At 38.3% G+C, this 22,707-nt stretch overlaps 1 protein-coding gene across 8 annotated transcripts in view; it reads right to left on the bottom strand.

Annotated features, from left to right (window-relative positions):
* The window catches only part of CNTLN (centlein), a 201,307-nt gene that overhangs the window by 134,900 nt on the left and 43,700 nt on the right, over window positions 1-22,707 (bottom strand). For 7 of the 8 annotated variants that reach the window (XM_038171270.2, XM_038171266.2, XM_038171267.2 and 4 more), the window contains 3 exons: window positions 17,455-17,589; window positions 16,687-16,866; window positions 7,448-7,581 (listed from right to left, as the gene is read on the bottom strand). In XM_038171270.2, coding sequence (XP_038027198.2) covers window positions 7,448-7,581; window positions 16,687-16,866; window positions 17,455-17,589 — 449 coding nt within the window. Of the gene's footprint in view, window positions 1-7,447; window positions 7,582-15,732; window positions 15,753-16,686; window positions 16,867-17,454; window positions 17,590-22,707 lie in introns of those variants that run through there. The other variant, XM_072031489.1, reaches the window with a different exon arrangement.

The raw sequence follows: 22,707 nt of genomic DNA, 5'->3' as shown, positions 1-22,707 counted from the left end.
CATTTGCAGATGACAAAGCTGGCAGGAGTGGCTGTTGCACCAGATGGTTGTGCTGCTATTTGGAGGGATTGTGAGAGGCTGGACAAATGGACAACAGGAACCTTATAAAGTTCAACAAAGGAAATTGAAAAGTACTCTGCCTGGGGAGGAATAAACCCACCCACGTGCACGGGCTAGGGACCTGAACAGCTGGAAAGCTGTTGCTTGGTAGAAAATTCCCTGGGGATCCTGAAGTAGACTGTGAGTCAGCAATGTGCTCTTGTGGCAAAAAAGACTAACAGCACCCCAAGCTGCACTGAAAAAAGCAGTACCAGCAGGATGGAAAGGTGACTTTCTATTCAGAACTGGTGAGACACACCTGGGCTCCTGAGTGTAAGAGACATGGAAATACTGAAGCAAGCCCAGTGAAAGGCCACAGAGATGATAAAAGGTTTGGAGCATCTGTCTTAACAAGAAGAGACTGAGAAAAGCTGAGACTGTCCAGCTTGGAGAAGAGAAAGCTCAGAAGGATATTACCAACATTTATGAATACCTGATGGAAGGGTATAAAGAAGATGCATAGTCTCTTCTCAGCAGCTTACGGTAATAACAAAAGAGGCAATGAACAGAAATTAAAAACACATTCCATAGTTTTGGCTGGGATAGAGTTAATTTTCTCTCTAGAGGTTCATATGATGCTGTGGTTTGGATTTTTGATGAAAATAGTGGTGATATCACACCAATGTTTAGTTGCTGCAGAGCAGTGCTCACACAGAGCCAAGACCTTTTCAGCTCTTCATGCTGCCCTGACAGTGAGGAGCCTGAGGTGCAAAAGGAGCTGGGGGTGCGTGCAGCCAGGACAGCTGGCCCAGGCTGGCCAAAGGGGTGTCCCACACCATGTGGTGTCATGCTCAGCAACAACAGCTGGGGTAAGAGAGGAGAAGAGGAGGGGGGGACATTCAGAGTGATGGCGTTTGTCTTCCCAAGAAGCCATTCCATGTGCTGAGCCCTGCTTTCCTGGAAGTGGCTGAACACCTGCCTGCTGTGGCAAGTGGCAAATGGATTCCTGGTTTGGCTTTGCTTGCATACGTGGCTTTTGCTTTGTTTGGTGAACTGTCCTTATCTCAGCCCAGGAGTTCTCACACTCTCACCTCTCTGATTCTCTCCCCCATCCCACCTGGGGACAGTGAGCGAGCGGCTGTGTGGGGCTGAGCTGCCCGCCGGGGCTTAAAGCACAACAACGTGACATTCCAATTAAATGTAAGAAAAATGTTTTTATACTGTAAGACTGGTCCAACACAAACAGGCTACTCAGAGAGGCTGTGGAGTCTCCACACTGGAGATGTTTAAACTTAACTAGACACCATCCTAGATAGGCATCTATAGGTGACCCTGCAGGAGCAGGAGGCCAGACGTGCTGGAGCTGAGGAACAGCCTCCAGAGCTTTCTGCCAGCCTCAGCCTCTCAGGGATTCTTTTTGATTCTGCTACTAATTTGCTTTGAGTGTGCTCTAAAAGTGTATACAAAATCAGCACCATGATAATCAGATAAATAGTTTCAAGACAAAAATTAATTTCTGATCAAAATATCTACTAATACGCATGCCCAAATCACCAAACTACTAAGCACTTCACAGGACACACAACTGCCTGTCACTGCAGCAGGTTATAGATACCAACTGCTAAGTAGAATGGTACTCTCAAGTGAGCATGGAACAGAAGAAATAATGAAAAATTACAAATTGGATGTTATGAAGGTCATAATGGACACTGAAAATGTATGTGCCTACATTCACACAGACACACACACACATATATACATACACAAATATAAACATCTATACACATAATTTTTAAAGTGTATGTGGATGTTTATATGTACATATACAAGGAGGATATACACACACAAATATAAACACAAACACCATGACACGCTGAATAGTATTTAACTCCATTTAACACTGAGATTATTACTGAGATTACAACAAAAACAAAATAAATGAAAAAGACAACCTTTCTTAGATTAGAATCTAACATGGTAAGACCTACACGATGTGAAACCAAGAAATGTACAGAAAGTGAGCTATGCCCTGCAAGTCACAGTGAGGAGCCTGCCATGAAAAAATGTCAGTTTTTTCACAAGTCAAAATAGAGGAGCAGAACTAAATTATTTCATCCACAGAAATAAGATTACAGTAACCTAAGAAGCTTTTGCTTTAAACATTGCAAATATTTAGGCAATTGCTTCAACATTAGCATTTTGGAATTGCAGAAGAATCTTAAAATCTTTTTCATCAGAAACAATCAAGGAAAACTGTTGATTCAGAAAGAAAAATGAGTTTGAGATGCTGATCTATACTTTTAGACACACACTTCTAAAAAAAAAGACTTTTTAGAATGCTAGAGAAGAAAGGTGAAACAGAAATAATTTATTTTAAAACAAAAAAAATGCTGAACATAAAACTGAATAATAGTTATGGGAAAGATAAAACATTACAAAAAATGTGTTACGTTGACTGGAGTTTCATAAAACCAATTATAGGAAAGACCTATATTAAAAAAATATTTTTCATGTTTATGAAACGCAAGCACAATTCAAAGTAGTTAAGTATACTCCAAAATCTTTTGAACTAGCTACATCTACGTCTCCTTCTGAATGCCATTTTTCTTGTTCTCTGGAAAAAAATAAATAATGGGAGAGGAAAAAGAGCAATGAATAAGAAAGAAAGAATACGGATCATACAGAGTTTAGTTCACAAGGAACTGCTTAGAAGTATGAACTCACCAATACAATCAAATTATATTTGAACACATTAGACACTATCAATAAAACACGAGTACTCATTCACATCTTTGATTCAGAAATACAACATATTTTAAATACTTCTAAATACCACGGCAACTATGTGCCAATAAACATTCAAATTAAAAAAAAAAAAAGTCACTAGTTTAAAGTAAAGCCATAACTAAAATTTCACTGAATTTTTTCTTAAATAAATAAACTACTTTTAGTTTCACATAAGATAATTCTGGACTGAAATCCTTTTCATCACCACAGTACAAATAGAATTCAGGGACTTTAAGACTAGCTTGTAACACCCTAATTAGGCATTGAAACTGTCATTAGACATACTGTATTTGAAATAGATTAGAAATGGAAAAAAAAAAATCTACATTTCCATGTAAAAACAGAAAAAAGAACTTGCAAACAGAAACAACATTTTTAATTTAGGGAGACCAGATCTGTGAAGAACCTATATGCCTACAACCCAGAACTTTAAAAAAGCATGTCTTGCATCATGTTTCAAATTGACACAATGAAGAAATCCTCTGGATTGATATAAAGGTCGCTTTTCTGGATAAAGGGAAGGGTAAATTATGCACATATTATACCATAAATAGCTCTTTGTATCAAAGTAGGAGTGTTCTTTGAAACAGGACCACAAACCCTCTGGAGCCAGATAAGCAACTGTTCAGTTTGGATTTCCTATAATTAGCTGGGACCATCAGTGAGGACATGGAAAAGTGAAGTGCTGAGTAAGAGCTGTCACATAATTAGCTATTGCTTGTTCTTCTTGTTTTCAAATTATTTTTTAAAATTTGCTTTTTACTGTTTCTTAAAGCTCACTCAACTTGTTATGTAAACTCAGCTGTTTGACTGCCTCCCAGTGTACCTCCATTTGGATATCTGAAATGATTACAGAGAACTCAGGAGGAGGCTGAACCAAGTGGAGGATGATGCTGAAATACAGCCTGCCTCTTAGAGTAGCTGGAATAATACTTAACTCTTTCATAGGATAACTCTTCAGTCTATGGTATTGACCTAATAGACTTTTTTTTTTCTGATGAGTTACTGAAGAAAATAACTGCAATTTTCAGATTATTTTAAAGGATTTAGGTCTCACTCTGATAGGGCTAACTATGAATGGTGGCTCCACAATGAGAAATAATGGGCCACCGCTATGCTTGGTTCAGGAATGAGAACTATCAAAGAATGCATAAAATAAGATTTTCCCAAGAGTAGAAAGCAACAATGAACAGCAAAAATGCCAAATGACTGAGCAGAAAGACACTGGGGACATCTGCATACTAACATTGTATAAAAACTCAAGTACTAGTTTAAAATGAGGCAGTTCGGGTTGTTCAAACAGTCTTTTTTGTAGAAAGGGGGAAATCATCCAAGAAGCAGCCTTATGCTTTTCAAGTTAAGACTCCTTTAGAGACAGAGACCTCTCACAACCAATAGGTTGACACTACATAAAGATAGTACAAACTGGAATGCAGCAAAACTCAGGTATTTGACACTTGTCCTGGCAGTAACCATTCTTAAGATTCATACTATTGTTTAGGGTAGAGATAGCTCCAGTGCTCATATCTGAAAAGACTGAAGTAATGTTTTCTCCTATCCTTTGAGGATAATATTAAATAAAATACTTATATCCTGTACACACTAACGGTTTTAGAGTAAGACATGGCTTCTCAGAGATGTAAATGAAATGAGTAGCTATGGTCACTCCAGAACCTATATAACTGCATTGCAAATAGCATTCATCACATCCACCACCTTAGGTGACATTGTTGGCTTTTTTTCATCACCACAGTTTTGGTGAATGCTGGGATTCTGAAAACCTCAGTTACTCCTCTTACCAGGGGAATATAAGAAGGTTTGGGGTAATTCAAGAAATCTCTAGATTCCATTACCTGTAATTTAGAAATACAATACTGTGACAGGCACTATGAATTATGGCTTCTCAGGGGAATGGCATAGATACCATGAAATAGTTTACAGCACACAGAAAAGAATAACCCAAAAATCCCACAGCAGCGAAATACAGGCCAAGTAGAAATCTAACTGCCTCATAATTTACAGCATGGAGGTAAGCAGAAAGAGCAGAAGGGAGAAAAAATAAAAACAAGCAATATTGTTACCAAAAGGAAGTCCTTGTAAAATGGTCAAGAATAGATTTAGGCTAGAAACTGACCAAACAAACAAACCCCTGGAACATGCTTCCAGTACAAACATGGAGGAAAGAAATTCTAATTTCTCTTAAAACAGGGCTTGATATATCTTCAAACAGTTTAATATTGCCTGGATACTTGTGACAGCAGCAGCAAAGTCTGAGTCAAGCAGGCCTTTCCAGCTTGATGCCCCAAGTTCTGCCAGAGCTCTGTGCCACTGAGACATAGACCATCAGTGAGTGCTGAGCAGTAAGCACAAAGTTACAGATCCTGATATTTAGCATAATTTAAAACAAAAATCACAAATATGCAACAGGATTAATTTTCAGAAATGAACAGCAGGATTTAACATTCTTCAAGAACATAAAAATGGAAAGGCTACCAGGGATTCTAAACAGATCCAGAAAATCTGTACTGAAGATAAGCATGAAAAATATAACAATGAAATGCATTTTGTAGCTACTCTGGGAGTTAGAAACTAAAACCAGCGAATCAAAAATGCTTTGGGGGAAAAAAATAAAAAATCAAAGAAAGGTGGCAACTTCTTGATTTTTGAAGATATCTGCCATGCAGAGGATGGGTTCTGTAAAAACTGGCAGTTCACGGGTCCTAGAATATTTTTGTTCCATCGCTCTGTATGTGACAGACTTTTGATTTAAGCTGAGTGGGACTTTCAAAAACACCTGCTATTCTCTAGGACCAGAGTACTGAAAAAATTTAGTCCCTGTTAATTCACCACCAATTGCCTCCTAGATAAAATATCTCCCTTAGTGACAGCAGACATAGCTACTGTTTAACTGAAAAAACAATCCTGCTAACAAACTGGCAGATATGCAGAACAGAGCAAGAAATTAAAATGGCACAAGAAACAGAGCACCAGACCAGTTTGCACCTAGACCCTTAGAGACTTTATTTCCAATTGATTTGAACATCTGCCTTACAAATTTCAGACAGTATTACAAAGTTATAGAGGTGACAGCCGAAATAATATTTTTCTGTATCTTCCTGTACTACATATAAAGGAAGATACCAAAAGAAAGAAGCCAGCTTCATTCCTTTTCTCCTCCAGAGCTTGTTTCTAATTAGGACTGTGCTTCTCATCTATTTTCAGAAAAGGGAAGGGCGGGAAAGGCAAGCATGCAGTAGAGAGGGTGAGATGAAACAGAGCAGTGGGGAGGAAAGAGAAAGATTTGCAAGTCTTTTCCACCTCCAAAAGTTTGAAATGGCTGAGGTGGCAAGGGAGATAGGGTATTTTCCACATTATTTGTCAAAGAATTTTTCTGCCAGCATGAATGTAACACTGAAAATTCAACGCGATACATTAGTAACACTAAGTTTTAAACAAGGATAACAACAACAGAAAAAATATATCAGTTACCAAAAAAAAAAGAGGAACAACCAAACACTTCAATCATGAAGTCAACACAGTTCCAAGATCCTGAGCTGGGATGAGTAGGCTGATCCAAAGACTTATTTTTCCTCATAGCTTTTTTCTCTCTTATCCTATTGTTGTTGCTTTCTTTCAATTAAGTAAGACTTTGCCTTTTTAATTAAAAGCCAACAGAAATAGTTTATCTACATACCTTAGGAAAATAAGGAACAAATTTAATGTTCTGTATCACAAGAAAAAAAAAAGCATAACTCACATACTAGTAATGTGGAAAAACATGATTAGTGATCACAATGCAAGTTTAACAGATTGGACAGAAATCATTTGAGCACATAGGAAAAATACAATCAGTTTGCTAAAGTTGCAGTTTACTCTTCTCCATCAATTTGAAAGTTTGTTTGCATGGATAAACATACAGAAAAAGACCTCAAACAATTCAAAAGACATGTGTTGGAGTATTTTTTGTTACCTCATGTTCAGAAAAAAAAAAAGCATTTATTTCAATTACATGTTTTATAAATGATATCTGTCTGTTACAAATCCTAAGAGGCTCTTCTCTAATAAATAACAAAGAATTCATTTTGAGAAATTTTAAGTTCAGCGACTTGGCCAAGTCAATCTGTAATATCCTCAACTTGAGGATATTACAACTTGAGGATATTGCACTTATGTTCCGGATTCAGTGTAAGAACAAGGTGTGCGAGACTTCTAATAAAGCTCAAATCACTACACTTTGAACCTTAGTAGAGGCCTACACATAAACTCTTGCTGACTTTTCAGATTTTACTCTAATTAAAAAGCTTAAGTTAGGTTCAAAACTTTCCCAAATTTAGGTCAGATAGCCTCTCCAGCTGAATGTCTGTCACTGATTGTATTGGTATTTGGTTGCTTGCAGTGGAGATTGGTCGTTCTCTGACCCAATACTATTATCAGAAAGAGTCCACATGAACTGCCAGCTACTAGAACACCTCCAAAAATTTTACATTTTGTGTAAAAGCATGCTATGAATGTACACCATTACACAGAAGTACTTCCAATTCAAGATAATGCTTTACAAATGGACCAACAGTCCTTTTGAGAACATTCAGGGTTCAAGTTAATGAAAACATGCAATACTTACTTAGTCCTGGTCATATCACGTTCTTTTTGGGAAAGTTCTTCCTGTTTCACAGCTAACTGAGATGACAAGTTACTGCATTTACTGTTTAATTCTTTCATTTGTTCTCTTGTATCCGTTATATCAGCTTCCAAATTCTGCAAAGAAAACATTTAATATATATTAAAAAAGTAATATACAACACAGAGTTAAAACCTCCTAAAATCTATCCATGTAACCTACATATATAGACACATGGATGTGCACATATGTCTGCATATATATTAATTGTGGTCTAAGCAAATATATACAGGTATACGTGCATGTGTGCATATATGAAGAATGCGAAACCCCAGAAAAAAGTTGCACATCAAGTTTTAGATGGACCCCTATTCTAAGAAGTTATCCTTAGTTCACTTGTCACACATAAGAGAATCCTGAATCAAATCCTTGCAAAGCAATACTAGACTATTTGACTACTGATTAAACCTTGCTTTTGGTTTTTATTATTTAAATTTCTCAAAGACTGTACAACAGCACACACAGAAACTAAGAATCCAGGATAGTGATTTGTTTTTGAGGTTCCTTGTCAGTCTCAGATACTCTGACTTTGCACTTCCAATTCAGGAAAAGAAATGACATACAAAGAAAACTTATGGGAATGCTCATTGAAAACAATGTAAAGAAGCAATACTTTGTCTTTCACAGTAAGCCTTGCTGTGAAAGTTGCACAGTATAAGGTATATCTGGGAATATAACAGCAAGGCAGCTTACTCAAGCAGGACTCAGATGTCTGTACATAGTGACCTCACCAGAGTTCTCTGGAGGCTTAGCAGCTCAGAAATGGCACTTTAGTCCTTAAGAAGCTTTGCATGACTATTCTCCTAGGGTATTCTGAGGCAAGAATGGAAATAGTGGCACTACAGTAGTATCTAGAGCAGAGTTTCAGAAAGGGGCAGCAACTTTAGACCTACTTCAGTATCGCACAGTATAAACACAATCATTTATTCTTAGTAATGCAAGTACTCTAAGCTTCATCTATAATTTAAAATAAATATGTCCTACTAGGTTACCGTCCCAAATCTATGGCCAATTGTACGTTAGTCTATCTTCCAGACTTCGAGACTACAGACTACAGACTTGGTCAAACAAAACTGCACAGAAACAAAAAATGCTCAGATTTCCCTTTCAGCAACAATACATTGAATATTGAAGGTATCAACATATTTTTGTAGCTGAAACATAGTTCACTAAAATTATTACCTTAAGAGTAGTGAATAATTAACTGTCTTACTTTAAAACAGCATAAAACTGTGTTACGCATATTCAGATGTATCAGAAGCGTACTACAGTTCTTTGAATTTTGACAAGAATTATCATATCCAGTTAATAACAGTAACATTAATTTGGGGGAAATCGCAACAAATGAATGAAGCAGAAAAACTACTTGCTTCATGATAAATCTCAAGTTATATGCCAGGTGTACCCTGCTGATGAGTCATCATTCAATCCTAAAGGCTAATTTTTAGATAACAAAGATTACTTGTTCTCAGACAACAAAAGATTCCAGAATGATAGGAAAAAGTTCATTCTACCAACACATGAAAATGTTCAAATGTTATAACGTTTGCAATGTAATAAGCTAAATAATTTAGGGTTTCTCCTGAGTCTTGGTTTTTCCCCAGCAATAAGAAGTTATTGTGGATTGAGACGATGATTGCCAGCTTACAAACTTGAAATTAACAAAAATGACAATAGCTCATATTTTCTGTGAATAAATCCTATCTGTGCATCTCACATACTATGCTAATGAGTAGTAGATAATTTTCATGATATAGATTAAAAAAAAACAAATCTCATCTCCAGTACTCAAATTCCCATCATCCACTGCAAAGTAGAATGGGTAGTAAATGATTTTGTCCTAAATACAACTTTATAAAGTTATATAATGGAAGATGTATAATGAGGTGGGGGTTGATCTATTCCCTCACATGCCCCGTAACAGGACAAGGGGGAATGGGGTAAAGTTGCACAAGGGGAAGTTTAGGTTGTATATTAGGAAGAACTTCTTTACCGAAAGGTTTATTAGGCATTGGAACAGGCTGCCCAGGAAGTGGTTCAGTCACCATCCCTGGAGGTCTTGGAAAGACATTTAGATGTCGAGCTTAGGGATATGTAGGACTTGTTATTGTTAGGTCAGAGGATGACTAGGTGATCTTGGAAGTCTCTTCCAACCTAAATGATTTTGTGTGTGATTCTGTGTTAAAAACACAAAATTCTGAAACAGAAAAATATTGCAATATCATATACTGAGCATTCAATAGGGCTTCTGTGCACCTGTCAGGAATGTAAGACTATGAAATACTCTAAACTTTAACACTCAATTTCTGAGCATCTCAATTTTTTTTAAATCAATGAAATTTAGTATGTTGCCTTTTAGTTGATACAGTACCTGAGATGACAGTTCCATTATGCAAGCAGGCAGATTGAAAATTTGCTAAATACAATTTCTCCAAAACCTGATTTTCAAATAAACATTAATGTGAATCGTATTGTACAGAATGCAAATTTCTACAGCATTCTGAAATATACTAAATTAAATGCTATGTAAAAGCAAGTCAAAATACCTAATAATTCAATTATATAATATGGGGAAGAAAATGCATATTGGAGAAAAAACACAAGACAGAAAAGGATGTTATACTTCTATATAACAGTACTGAAAGTGAAATATGAAAAATAAGTCTACTGCTAATATTCTTATTCATTTCTAAACAAGAAAGGGGATGATCCTAACTAAAATGAAATGAAAATAAATAGCACAAAAGTAACTTAAAACATTATGTAAGTATTTTATTCACTTCAAACCCAAGAGTGATAAATTCTGAAAACTTAGAGGTAAGGTGAATTTAAAAGAACTTCACACATAAAAAGCAAAACACACAGACAAGGCATGCTGCAACACAGTTGCATATAGGTTACGAATCGACTGTGAATACTAAGGTTTTATTTGCAGTTTCAAACTGTTAGAGAGTCACTTTTAAGCACACTACCTTCGTTTTTATGTTTTTCTTTTTATGAATTTTGACAGGAGTGAGAATAGTTTTCAAGATCCCCTCTCAGTAAAACTAATTTTTCATTGGAACTAAAATTCCAGGCTCCTCTGGATAGAAATGGCTGTTTCTCAGCACACTTCATTTTAAGAGAACAACTTTGCCTGTGTCTTTAAAAACTCTAACCTTCAGACTTAAGGCACTTTTTACAGTACCTTGCCAACTAGAAAAAACAAAACACTAAGCAATTCTACTATCTTTCAGGTCACCTCCACTTAAAATCTGCCAGTCTGCACTTTTTTGTGTCTACATACAAAGCCTTTTGTGACTGCTTGAGTTTGGGAAAATACACATTCTTCGTATTATTCAAGAACAACTTAAGTAACCTCCACTGAAAGAATAACAACATAACTCACATCCCTAATTCATTTTTACACAGGGAGACACTTCCGTGCATAAAGTGGCTGATTTTCAGCTTTTCTACTTGTGCTCTTTTAGGAGATGCAGAAACTGATATAAGCCTAGGCAACAAGACCTATTTGAAGGCAGAAAGCAAAATGCTGTATTTATTTTTAGGGTACTAAAGCAAAACACTGTATTTATTCTTAGAGTACTGTACATTACTTATATGAAGGCATATATGTGAAACAATGAAACACAACTGACAATTTTAGCCACCTTGTTGGCTCTCTTCTAGTTCGTCTCACCTGTATTTGTTTTTTTCTCTGCATTTGTAAAAGTTGAGTTTTACACCCAGGTTTAATTTACAGTAGGTCTGAAAACAACTAGATCTAGTCAGCAAAAGTGATAAGTGACACGTTTCTGTACAGAAAGTGATATAAAGACCCCAATAAATAAAACAAAACAAAACAAAACTGCCAGTAAGAAGGAGGCACACACTACCAGCCTTTGGAGAACCTCTGTTATGACTTAACATTTCTATTATGTAATACCTGCTTTAAATACAATGATGACATAGTTTACATTGATTTCATTTTATTCTTCCACAGACATAGGAGAGTAACATGAATAGTGTCTGTATAACACCATCTACAATATTGATAAACATAGTGTTTGTTACTGAAAAACATGTACAAAAAAAGATTCTAGTTTCACCTTCAAACTTCAGTCTGAGGCAAAACTGGCTCTCAGAATGGCTATTGTTTCTAAATTCAAATTATTTTTATCTATAACCATTTCTACCATCACCTGAGAACAGTACAATTCTGTTATTGAATTTGTTCATAAACCTCTTTTTAAAAACATTGAAGGGACATGTTGTATTGGGGTGTATACATTAGAAAATAATCTGTATCCCAATACAGTGTAGCATGATAATGTTGCATTTGGCCTCTGAGGATAAGGAAATTATTATTCTTTATTGTTTATAAGCATCCTGTAAAAAGCCAATCTGCCATCCAGTATTGATTCTTGAGAACATCAAGTAATGTCAGGAACAGTGGGAAAAATAAATTGAAATTTTCAAGCAAATATTTTCAGTATGACCGTGTAAAAATGGTGGTGAACTGCAAAAACAGCTGTGTTTTTTACAAACGCTTATTTCACCAAATCCAGGTAAAAAACTATGATAAATTACTACTTCCTAGGGGTTATATAAGACATTTCCCTCATGCAGATAGTACTTTTAATATGCCTCTCAATCCTTCCAACAGTCTTGTGAGATAATCAAATTCACTTAATTCCATTATCAAAAGTGTACAGTCTCTTGACTAAGCTCACAGAAAAAAAAAAAAAGAAAAGAAAAAAAAAGGGCATGAGCTGGAGTATCAGGGTAACTGCTTCTGGTGGTTTAATACCGATGGGCAGCTAAGGTCCACCTGGCCTCTCTCACTCCCCCTTCTCATAAGGACAGTGGGAAAAAATATGCTGAAAAGAGTTCCTGGGTTGAGATAAGGACAGGGAGTTCACTCTCCCATCACAGACAAAACAGACTCAACATAAAGGAGATTAATGTAATTTATTGCCAATTAATAACAAACCAGAGCAGTGAGAAACTAAAAGCAAACTAAAAACACCTTCCTCCCATCTACCCTCTTCTACCTTGTCCCCCAGAGCAGCGCAGAGGTACAGGGAACAGGGAATGAGACCTGCGGTCAGTCCCTGTCACTTCATCTCCACTCCCTCACGGTCTCTCTCTGCCCCTGCTCCCCATGGGGTCCCTCCCATGGATGCCGTCCTTCCCAAACTGATCCCGCATGGTCTGCCCACAGGCAGCAGCTCTTCAAGCACTGCTCCCACACAGCTCCGTGCCACGGGGTCCATCCATCCCCCAGGAGCAAACTGTTCCAGCACAGGTCCCCCACGGCTGGGTGGCAGCTCCCCCCAGACCCCCCCTGCTCCTGCGTGGGCTCCTCTCCACGGGCTGCAGCTCCGGCCCGAGGCCTGCTCCTGCAGGGGCTCTCCATGGGCCGCAGCCTCCTCCAGGCCACATCCACCTGCTCCACCGGGGGCTCCTCCACCCATGGGGGGGCTGCAGCGTGGAGATCTGCTCCATGGGGGACCCATGGGCTGCAGGGGGACAGCCTGCTCCACCAGGGGCCTCTCCACAGCCTGCAGGAGAACTGCTGCTGTGCCTGGAGCACCTCCTGACCTCCTGCTGCACTGACCTGGGGGTCTGCAGGGCTTGTTCTCCTCTCTCCCAGCTGCTGTTGAGCAGAAGTTTATTTTTCCCTTTCTTAAATCTGCTCTCCTAGAGGCCCAGCCAGCATCACTCTGTGGCTCAGGTCTGGCCATCGGCAGGTCCTTTTTGGATCTGGAGCTGGCTCTGGTCTGACAAATGGCAGCTGCTGGGCTCTGCTCACAGAGGCCAACCCTGCTGCCAAAACCTTGCCATGTAAACACACAGGCACTTGTAGCCTGGCAGAAGAAGGTCTTCAGCCCAGCTCTGGCCCAGAGCAGGCTCAAACTGGGCTCAGGCCAGGCTGCTCAGGGCTTCACCCAGCCAGGACACGAAATCCCCAGGTCACAGAGGCCCAACCTCCCTGTGCCTCAGCTCCACAGCCGGGCTGTCCTGGTTAGGAAAAGGCTTCTCCTCATCTCCAGCCTGAGCCCCTCGTGCCTCAGCCCGTGCCCTGCCTCCCACCTCCCCATCACACACCCCTAGGCAGAGCCCGGCCACGTCTCTTCCTGACGGTGCCAGGGCTGCTGCTGGGTGTCCCCACAGCCACCCCTTCTCCCAGCTGAACTGGCCCTACTCTGCAGCCTCACCTCACAGGGCAAGGCCTCCAGCACCACTGCCTTGGTGCCTCCCCTCTCTCCTGCCAGTTTACTGTCAGGAATAAATTATAAGTATTTCTTGTATTGCAGGACTCAAAAATCGATACTGCATCTACAGCACTGAGCAGAGGGGGATGATGATCCCTCCCCTGGCTCTTGAGCCACACACATCCTCCTTATGCCTCCCTGGGTATTGTTGGCTCTCATGGCTGCCTGAAACAGCTGGCCCCTGCTCAGCTCACTGCCTGCCCACACCAAGAGCTTTTCCCTGTCCCCCACATAGCTGCATCCCTAGTTCATGGCTCACCATTTGTCCTCATTAAGGCCACTGCACATTTGTGTCAAGGTTCCTCATGGCAGCCATGTCCCTGAGCACATCAACTGTTCCCCCCACTTTGGTGTCATCTGAAAATTTGATGAGCATGCCCGATGCCCCCTCCTCCAAGTCACTGATTAAGATTTTAAACAAGACAGGTCCAGGATAGGTCTTGCAGGTAGCCACTTTTTACCAGCCTCCAGACCAGTACAATCCATTAACCACAGCCCTCTGAACCAAAACAATCAAAAGCTTTTTTAAACAGGTTGTTTTTCATCCATTCAGCTGTAACATCTTCGTTTTGGAACACTGTAGCAAGACAGTTTAAAAAATTTTGCTAAAGTTCATGTTAGTCATATCCATTGTTCTTGCCTTGTTCACAGATGCAATCATTTTATCACAAAAGACAATTGGGTTGCTCAAAAATTATTTGTCCTTAGTAAATCCATGAGGACTGTTTCTAGTTACTTTCTCAATTATGTGCCCAGATACGGCTTCCAAGAAGATATTCTGTGACTTTTCCAGGGACTGAAGTGAGGCTGACCAATCTGTTCTTGGGTCATCCTTTTCATTGGAGACCTTCCCTGATTTCCACAACCTTTGAAAGATGATAGGCAGCAGCTTCACAGAGGCATGAGTCAATTCTCTCAGCAGCTTGGATGCAGTTTAGCTCGTTCAAAGGACATTTACTAGTCAAGTTATCTCAAGCAACTCCCAGCTTATCCACTGCTGGTACTTCTGAAACCCAGCCTCTAGGAAAGCTTTATCTATTACTTTCTGTCACTAATTTATCCCTCTCTTTAAGCAACAAGCCCACAATTTCCTTTTTCAGCCTTTTAGTAGTGCAACAAACTCTTTTTATTACCTGTCACAACTTTTAAGTCTCAACTATAATTAGGTTACCACTGTCCCTGTGTGCCCACGCAATGTTTCTGAATTTCTCCTTTTTTGTAGACTTCATTGTGTTCACTTCCTGAATGCTGATACCCTCCTCCTCACACTCCCTGCCCACTGACATCTGGTGATTAATTGTGTTTAGCTAAGCTAGTGTCCTGATGCATCCACTTGTTCTCCTTAGCATCTTAGTGGACTGCACTTGGGCTTGGAAGAGGCTGTCTTTAAAGACTTGGTAAATTTTTCCAACCTCTTTAGTGCTGTTTCTCACGCAATTCCACCCATCTCTGCCTACTCCATAAACCAGAGAGCCCGCTCCTTAATTCTAGGTCCATACTGTGCTACTACCGTCCTTCCTTCATTTACTCAGAATCATTGACTTCACAATTTCACAGTCACTATTGCCAAGGCTGCCATTGATTATTAGATCCCCTGTGAGTTCTTCCTTGCTTCTGAACAGCAGATCCAGCTGTGTGTCATTCAAAGTTGATTCAGGTAGTACCTCTCTCAAGAAGTTACTTCTGACACCACCTTGCCACGCTTGCCGACTCTCTCTGAAGTACTGACACTACTTATTTTTATCCCTGGAATCATACAACTATGACACACTTTTCTCTCTTGAGCATGCCCTATCAGCCAAGAAAAGAGACAGATGAGGAATTATTATGACTGTTCTCATTGAAGGTGTCAGTAACAATGATTTTCAATAATTTATCAGGTATAGCAATACATTTAACAATTTGAAAATTACTAAATCAGTTCTAAACCAGTAGATTTCCCCCTGCCCCTCCAAGAACCAGCAAACCAACCATTCATTGTCTTGGAAATCCTGTAATCCTGTCATCACAACCATTCCAAAGGCCTCAATTTGCAAGAACTTCACTTCTATGTTAAAAAAGGGTTCTTCCATCAGTAGAACAAGCAAAGGAGTCTCCAAAACTACTAAATTGCTAGAGTGAGAAAAAAGATAATTTCTGGACAAGATACTGACTAGGTAGTTACGATATTGAATACACCAGAAAGTCATATACATTGATAGTTTAAAAGAAAATGGTGTAAGAATTCATTAGCCATGTAAATAAAAAGAATCCATTGAATATACATACATATATGTAAGCAGACATCAAACACTTTGATACCATGTTTGGGGTTTTCATTCTTATACGAATTTAAAAAGAAATTGCCAATTTTCACTTAACAGGTCAAAGTTACACTTAAATAACAGACATGATATTCTGCACAATGCATTCAATCATTTCTTTTTTCATTTTGTCATAAACAATGAAAATAACTTTTTAAATATAGTATATGCAATAATAAGGTCTCCACAGAGTGAAGTCCTCTGGAGGATAGGACACAATTTATTCAAAACTGCAGTTAAAAGTTTTAAAGGGTCCTTCCAAAACAAATATCAAGTCTACTACAACCAAATTACAGGCAAGTAAATAATACATTGAGAAAAAAGTCATGAATGATAATACTTTTAAGCTTTTATTATTTCATATATGTATTTTATCTTAAAATACAGTATCTTTTATTTTTTAATGATTACATTTTAAGATGACTATTTGAAGTCAGATTCCTGCTTTGCAACATCAATTTTTAAAAAGCTGTGGGTCTTTAGTGAAGGAATGTAAATGAATGCAAGTCCCCACTGGTAGATTTGAATATATAACTTGTTATTTAAGGAAAATAACTTGTAGTGCAAATGTCTGGAGAAGTTATTTCTGAAATAACATCCACAAGTCCATTCCACTTCGTACCTTTATTCTGGCATCACTGCCAGATTTTTCTGTTTTCCATTGTACCTCCTGTTTCCTCAGTTTCTCCAGGTCATTTAGCAGGTCAGCACAGCGCGTATTTAATCCCTTATTTTCCTCCTCCAGGTTTTTTATAACCAGTCTGTTTTGCTCTTCCTTCTTCTGTGCACACTCCTCGGTGTCCTGTAGAACAGTACCACAAGGGCCGATAAACAAAAAAAGTGAGAACTAATCAGCAAATATAAACTGTGCAGTTTTACCCTCACAGCAGCTTCTTCTATATTTGATGGCCAAGGTCACCTGTGTACTTTTATTGGCCTCTTTCATGCAGGTGGAAGGGTCATATTTTTTAGCTGGATGACAGCTTTGATGAGTACACATTTGCAAAGAGCCCATTAATTGATCAAGCTGCCTTTGATGCTGTCCCCAGCTATTTTTGAGACCCACACAGACATATCCTCCCAGACCTCGGCTTTATCAATTAATAATGCCAGTCCCATCAGAATCTAATTACAAGAAGCCACATCTTCACACTCCTACTTTCTTTGCTCCATTTCCATCATTAACTATTTATCTGAAAGTTATAAAGCTTGGATTCTTGGCTTTAAAGCATCTTCCTCGGAGTTGGTATGTGAGAAAACGGTAAGGTATAGCAAGGCCTAAGGCAATTTTTTCTCCAAGCTTGTCACTTTCTGTGCCACAAAGGCTGACACTGCTTAAAGAACTACTTCAAAGCTACAGTCTTATAAAACTATGTACAAGTCAATATACCTTAAGTTCTTCACTTTTATCTTTAAATTTCTGGTTCAAGTTACTGAATTCATTCTTCAAACGGGCATTTTCTTCATCCACAGCAATTTTTCTCTGTATTAAGTCGTTTATCTCTTGCTGCTGTCCTGAGAGTCTCTATTAGAAAAATAAATCTGTTAGACAAGAAGCAATTGTAAAAGAACTTGCATGTGCTGAAACCATTTTAGACCTATGTCGTGTAACGATCTGTTATATGTAGTTTTTCAGTATTCTTTTCATTTAGTTACTACTTTACTCATACCCAAAACAGCATCACCATTAGAGACAATAATGTAAATGTGGAACTGAATAGCTTGCTGCAACTGAACAAAAAAGCCCATAAGTGTAGAACCAAACAGAAATTGTTTAGTCAAGATTAGACAAAAAACAGCCATTTGTAGAAATGATATTTGTGGTTGAGAATTAAGAATACATTAAAGTACTTTTTCATTTGCACTTTCAATGTACCAAAAATCTAGCCAAAAAAATAGTTGAAAACTCTCCAAAATTCATGATGATAATGAAAAGCATTTATTAAGTGAGGAAGACAGATTATGATAGATAATATCTGCATGAAAAGAATTAAATCTAACTGAATTTGCAGCTCAAAGCAAGGAATACAACTCCACTAAGCATAGGCAACAGTTTTATGTGATGCACATAACAGAAACTCATGGCCATTAAAAAAAACAACAACCACAAAACTTCAAGTTTCTATGCTAGATTTTTGCATTCTATTTTTAAGATATTCATATTAAAGCATCCTCAGTCTTTAATGTATATTAGCACTTCGTATTTTTCTTCAGGAGTCTGGTTTAATTTCACGTATTGCTTTGTCCCTTGCCCTAAATCAGAACAACATTTATCTATTACATTTTCCTAGCATGAACACTGTAGCTGTATTATGAAATAGAAGAAACTTTTGTTTGAGGACAAAAATGCAACTGCTTTGCCCTTAATATCCAAAGTAAATAAACATGCTCAGAAACACATAAAATGATCAACAAAAGAATTATTCCAAAATACTGCTGGTAACACACACAAAGGTTTGTAAACTCCAAATGGTAAATTCTGATTCATGTTTATGTCAGACATGAAAAAGAACAAAAACATGCTAAGAACAAAAGCATACATAGAACAATGCAGTTGAAATTCTAACCAACAATCAATGATTTTAAACCTACATGTAACAGGGTAAACAGTACGTATGTCGCCACTGACCACTGAAGTAATTCACCTACAACAAAAAAACATGCATGGTATAGCCAGCAGTCATGGATACAAGCAAGCTGTGCAGGGGTAGGCATCACTTGCTCAGCATGTTTGAAGTATCTGTGCGTTGGTATCCAGAGCACATGCATCCCAACAGCAATACGTCCACAATGCAATCCTCACAGAAGGATGGGTTAATTTTCAGAGTTTGAGTACTGGCCTGAAAACCAGTGTCTCCTCAAGATATGAATGTTCTTCTCTGTCTTATGCATTATGTTACAACATTTCAAAACTCTTAACACCCAGTAAAACACCCTTTTCAGTATTACTGGAGTAAAAACATTAAAAAAAAAAAAAAAAAAAAACTCATTTCACATATTTGATTTTAAGACTAAGGCTGGTAGGAATTATTTCTTTGCCAATTATCACTTAAGTCACTTGCAAACTACAGTGACAAAAAGGCTCCAGAAAAATATATTTGAAGATAGGCTGTGAAATTAGTCTATGCATTTAGCAAAATACTTAGTCATTTAATGTATCACTTCATTTCTTTTTATGGATTGTATCTTTGCCTTGCTTGTTTCATCTTTTACTTAACAGAGACCTTTGTTTTAACTTCTTCTGAATTACTTTGCGTATCTGCTTATCTTCTATAGACTTCTTCCCTTTTTCTACACAACACATTCTCACCTTTCTTGCAGATACTTTTGTTTTCTACTTTTCCTCCTACCATCAGCCTCAAATCTTCTACACAACGTTCCCACAAGTGTAGCAATTAATTTATCCCTATTCTAATTTATTCTAAATTTGGTGATGTTTTTTACAAAATGAAACATACCACGCTACAGATAAGAAAATATTTCCAAGCAAGAACAAACCCTAAAAAGCAGTTTGAGAATAATGAGAAAGAGAATGGAATACAGCTAACCTCTGTAGCAAATACCAAAAACAAGCAACCATGAACAGATAATGTCAAATAAATAGTGTAGGGAGGCATGAGGAGTATTTTATTTTTCCACAATGAAATTTTTAGTTTATCGAGGTGGGGAAAAAAAAGGAAAAAACAACACACCTATCTTGTGGTAGGTAGCAGCCATAGTAGAATATACAAAATGACAGACTTTCTAACAGAGCTTTTTTTAAAAGGTGGAAAAGAATATAAACATGAATTAAAGAGAATAGAAAAATGAGAGTAAAATCAAAAGAAAAGTGAAAGAAAATACAGAAACCTCATACTCTCATGTCTTGGAATTTTTCCTCACATGTCATTAATTCAAACCAACCAACCAACCAGACAAAAAAATACCCAGAGGATTTCATTAATACACCTTTTTACAAACAGTTCTGTCATGTAAAGACTCAACTGTGAAGATACTGAACCAGCTTGTATTTAAAACAGTGTTTAATTGGTAATTTAATCTTGAACCTCTAGTGTAGTTATTTATTTTTATAATATAACTAACTCCCCTACAGAGACTCATTCTACGGCATTGGCACTTTAAACAAAAACACTCTAGTTAAAGTTTTCCTAAGATTATAGATTCATAACCATTCTTCCATTTCTTCCAAAATAAAACTAAACCCGAATTTCAGATTCAGAAATTTATATGAAACTTTTCTCAGAATCATACCACAGTGCATAAACCTTTTTAGCCCGGGTAATTTGTTATTCAGGACACTACAACTTATTCATAAATTGAGTGTGAATATGCTATGCTAATTTCATGATGTTCAAATTGTTAAAGTACTATCGGCAAGTTTAGAAGAGTGCACAAAATATTTTAGATTTCATTTTTATATGTCTGTTTATATATGTGCCTGCTCACACTTTATATATGTACATATGTGTGCAGTTAAAAGTATATTAGAAAGGCAATCTGTTGAAAAATCAGTCTATGCATTTTTCTCATTTGCTTAGAAATATTTTTGCATAACCACATAGGACAAACCCAAACAACCCACCAGTTCTTTTTTCTTTTTATTTTTTTTTCTGTTGTTTATTTGCTTTCTTTTTATTTTTAAATTCCTGTCTTTTTTGGTAAGAACACTTGCATTTTGGTCCTTGCAAGGTAGTATATGCTGCCAGGATGACAGCATGCATTCAGTAGGTATTATGGAAGGAACGGGGAAATTGAGAAAACTCATCTTTACCAAGGACTCCTCTCTTGCATATTTTGAACCTACTAGATACGACTTAACTATTCAAAAAACAAAATATTTCTTCTTCAGACAAATTACAGTTACAGAAACAAGTCATTGTTGGCAGATAATGATTAAGCTGCATCTTTTAAAACAGGATTCCATATTACCATGGAAAGCATTACTTCGTTTGCCTCCTTCTCAATCCCCCAGTCCTCACAGACTTTGAGTACGTGGCTCCTCTGAGTCATCCTTCTAGCTCATTGCTGCTTGTTTAACGTTTATCAAGACAAAGTCTACACTGAAAGAACTCCCCTAGAAATTCTACCTATCCAAAAGAGTCTGTTGGCTCTAATGGAGTTCAAGATTCACAAATATGCACATAAAGAATCTCAAAGTTCAGCTCCAGCTCTTTAAGGCATCCAATTGAGCACACAAGCTACACCATGCTGAAAAAGTATGGATATGTGTGTATGTATATACACACACACACACACACACACACACACATACATATATATATATATATCACAGAATCACAGAATTTCTAGGTTGGAAGAGACCTCAAGATCATCGAGTCCAACCTCTGACCTAACACTAACAAGTCCTCCACTAAACCATATTGCTAAGTTCAACACCTAAACATCTTTTAAAGATCTCCAGGGATGGTGACTTCACCACTACCCTGGGCGGCCCATTCCAATACCTAACAACCCTTTCGGTAAAGAAGTTCTTCCTAATATACAATCTAAAACACCCCTGGCGCAACTTCAGGCCGTTCCCCCTCGTCCTGTCACCAGGCACGTGGGAGAACAGACCAACCCCACCTCGCTACAGCCTCCTTTAAGGTACCTGTAGAGAGCAATAAGGTCGCCCCTGTGCCTCCTCTTCTCCAGGCTGAACAAGCCCAGCTCCCTCAGCCGCTCCTCATAGGACTTGTTCTCCAGGCCCCTCACCAGCTTCGTCGCCCTTCTCTGGACTCGCTCAAGCACCTCGATGTCCTTCTTGCAGCGAGGGGCCCAAAACTGAACACAGTACTCGAGGTGCGGCCTCACCAGAGCCGAGTACAGGGGGACGATCACCTCCCTAGCCCTGCTGGTCACACTGTTTCTGATACAAGCCAGGATGCCGTTGGCCTTCTTGGCCACCTGAGCACACTGCTGGCTCATATTCAGCCGACTGTCCACCATCACTCCCAGGTCCTTCTCTGCCTGGCAGCTCTCCAACCACTCATCTCCCAGTCTGTAGCTCTGCTTGGGGTTATTGCACCCCAGGTGCAGGACCCAGCACTTGGCCTTGTTGAACTTCATGCAGTTGACCTCAGCCCATCGGTGCAGCCTATCCAGATCCTCCTGCAAAGCCTTCCTACCCTCGAGCAGATCGACACACGCACCTAGCTTGGTGTCATCTGCGAACTTACTGAGGGTGCACTCAATCCCTTCATCCAGATCATGGATGAAGATATTAAAGAGGACTGGCCCCAGCACCAAGCCCTGGAGAATGCCACTAGTGACTGGAAATATACGCACACACGCATCTATAAAGCATACATTAAACATTTATATAAAACATACATTTGTAAAGCAAAATCAGAAAGATCTTTGGGTCATGTCAGGAACACTATGTTTTACAGCAGTTTGAAGAATAATGGAGGCACATAGATACAACAAAAGTGCAATGAGCTACTTAAAATGTTTGTTCAATATTGTTGGGATGGAATTTTAAACTCAAATAAACTACTTACTTTGCATACTTTGCAGCATAGTCACAGATCATCCTGAATCAGACTAGGACATTAATTACTTATCCCTACAACTGACCACATAAGACTTTAAATCAAACAAAAGGCAACTACACCATATCAATCATCATGAAGCAAACTCA

This window comes from Anas platyrhynchos, chromosome Z (genome assembly GCF_047663525.1).
Source record: "Anas platyrhynchos isolate ZD024472 breed Pekin duck chromosome Z, IASCAAS_PekinDuck_T2T, whole genome shotgun sequence".
In the NCBI taxonomy this organism is placed as follows: domain Eukaryota; kingdom Metazoa; phylum Chordata; class Aves; order Anseriformes; family Anatidae; genus Anas; species Anas platyrhynchos.
The sequence above is the reverse complement of the archived record's forward strand: the minus strand, read 5'-3'. Positions and strand labels throughout refer to the sequence as shown.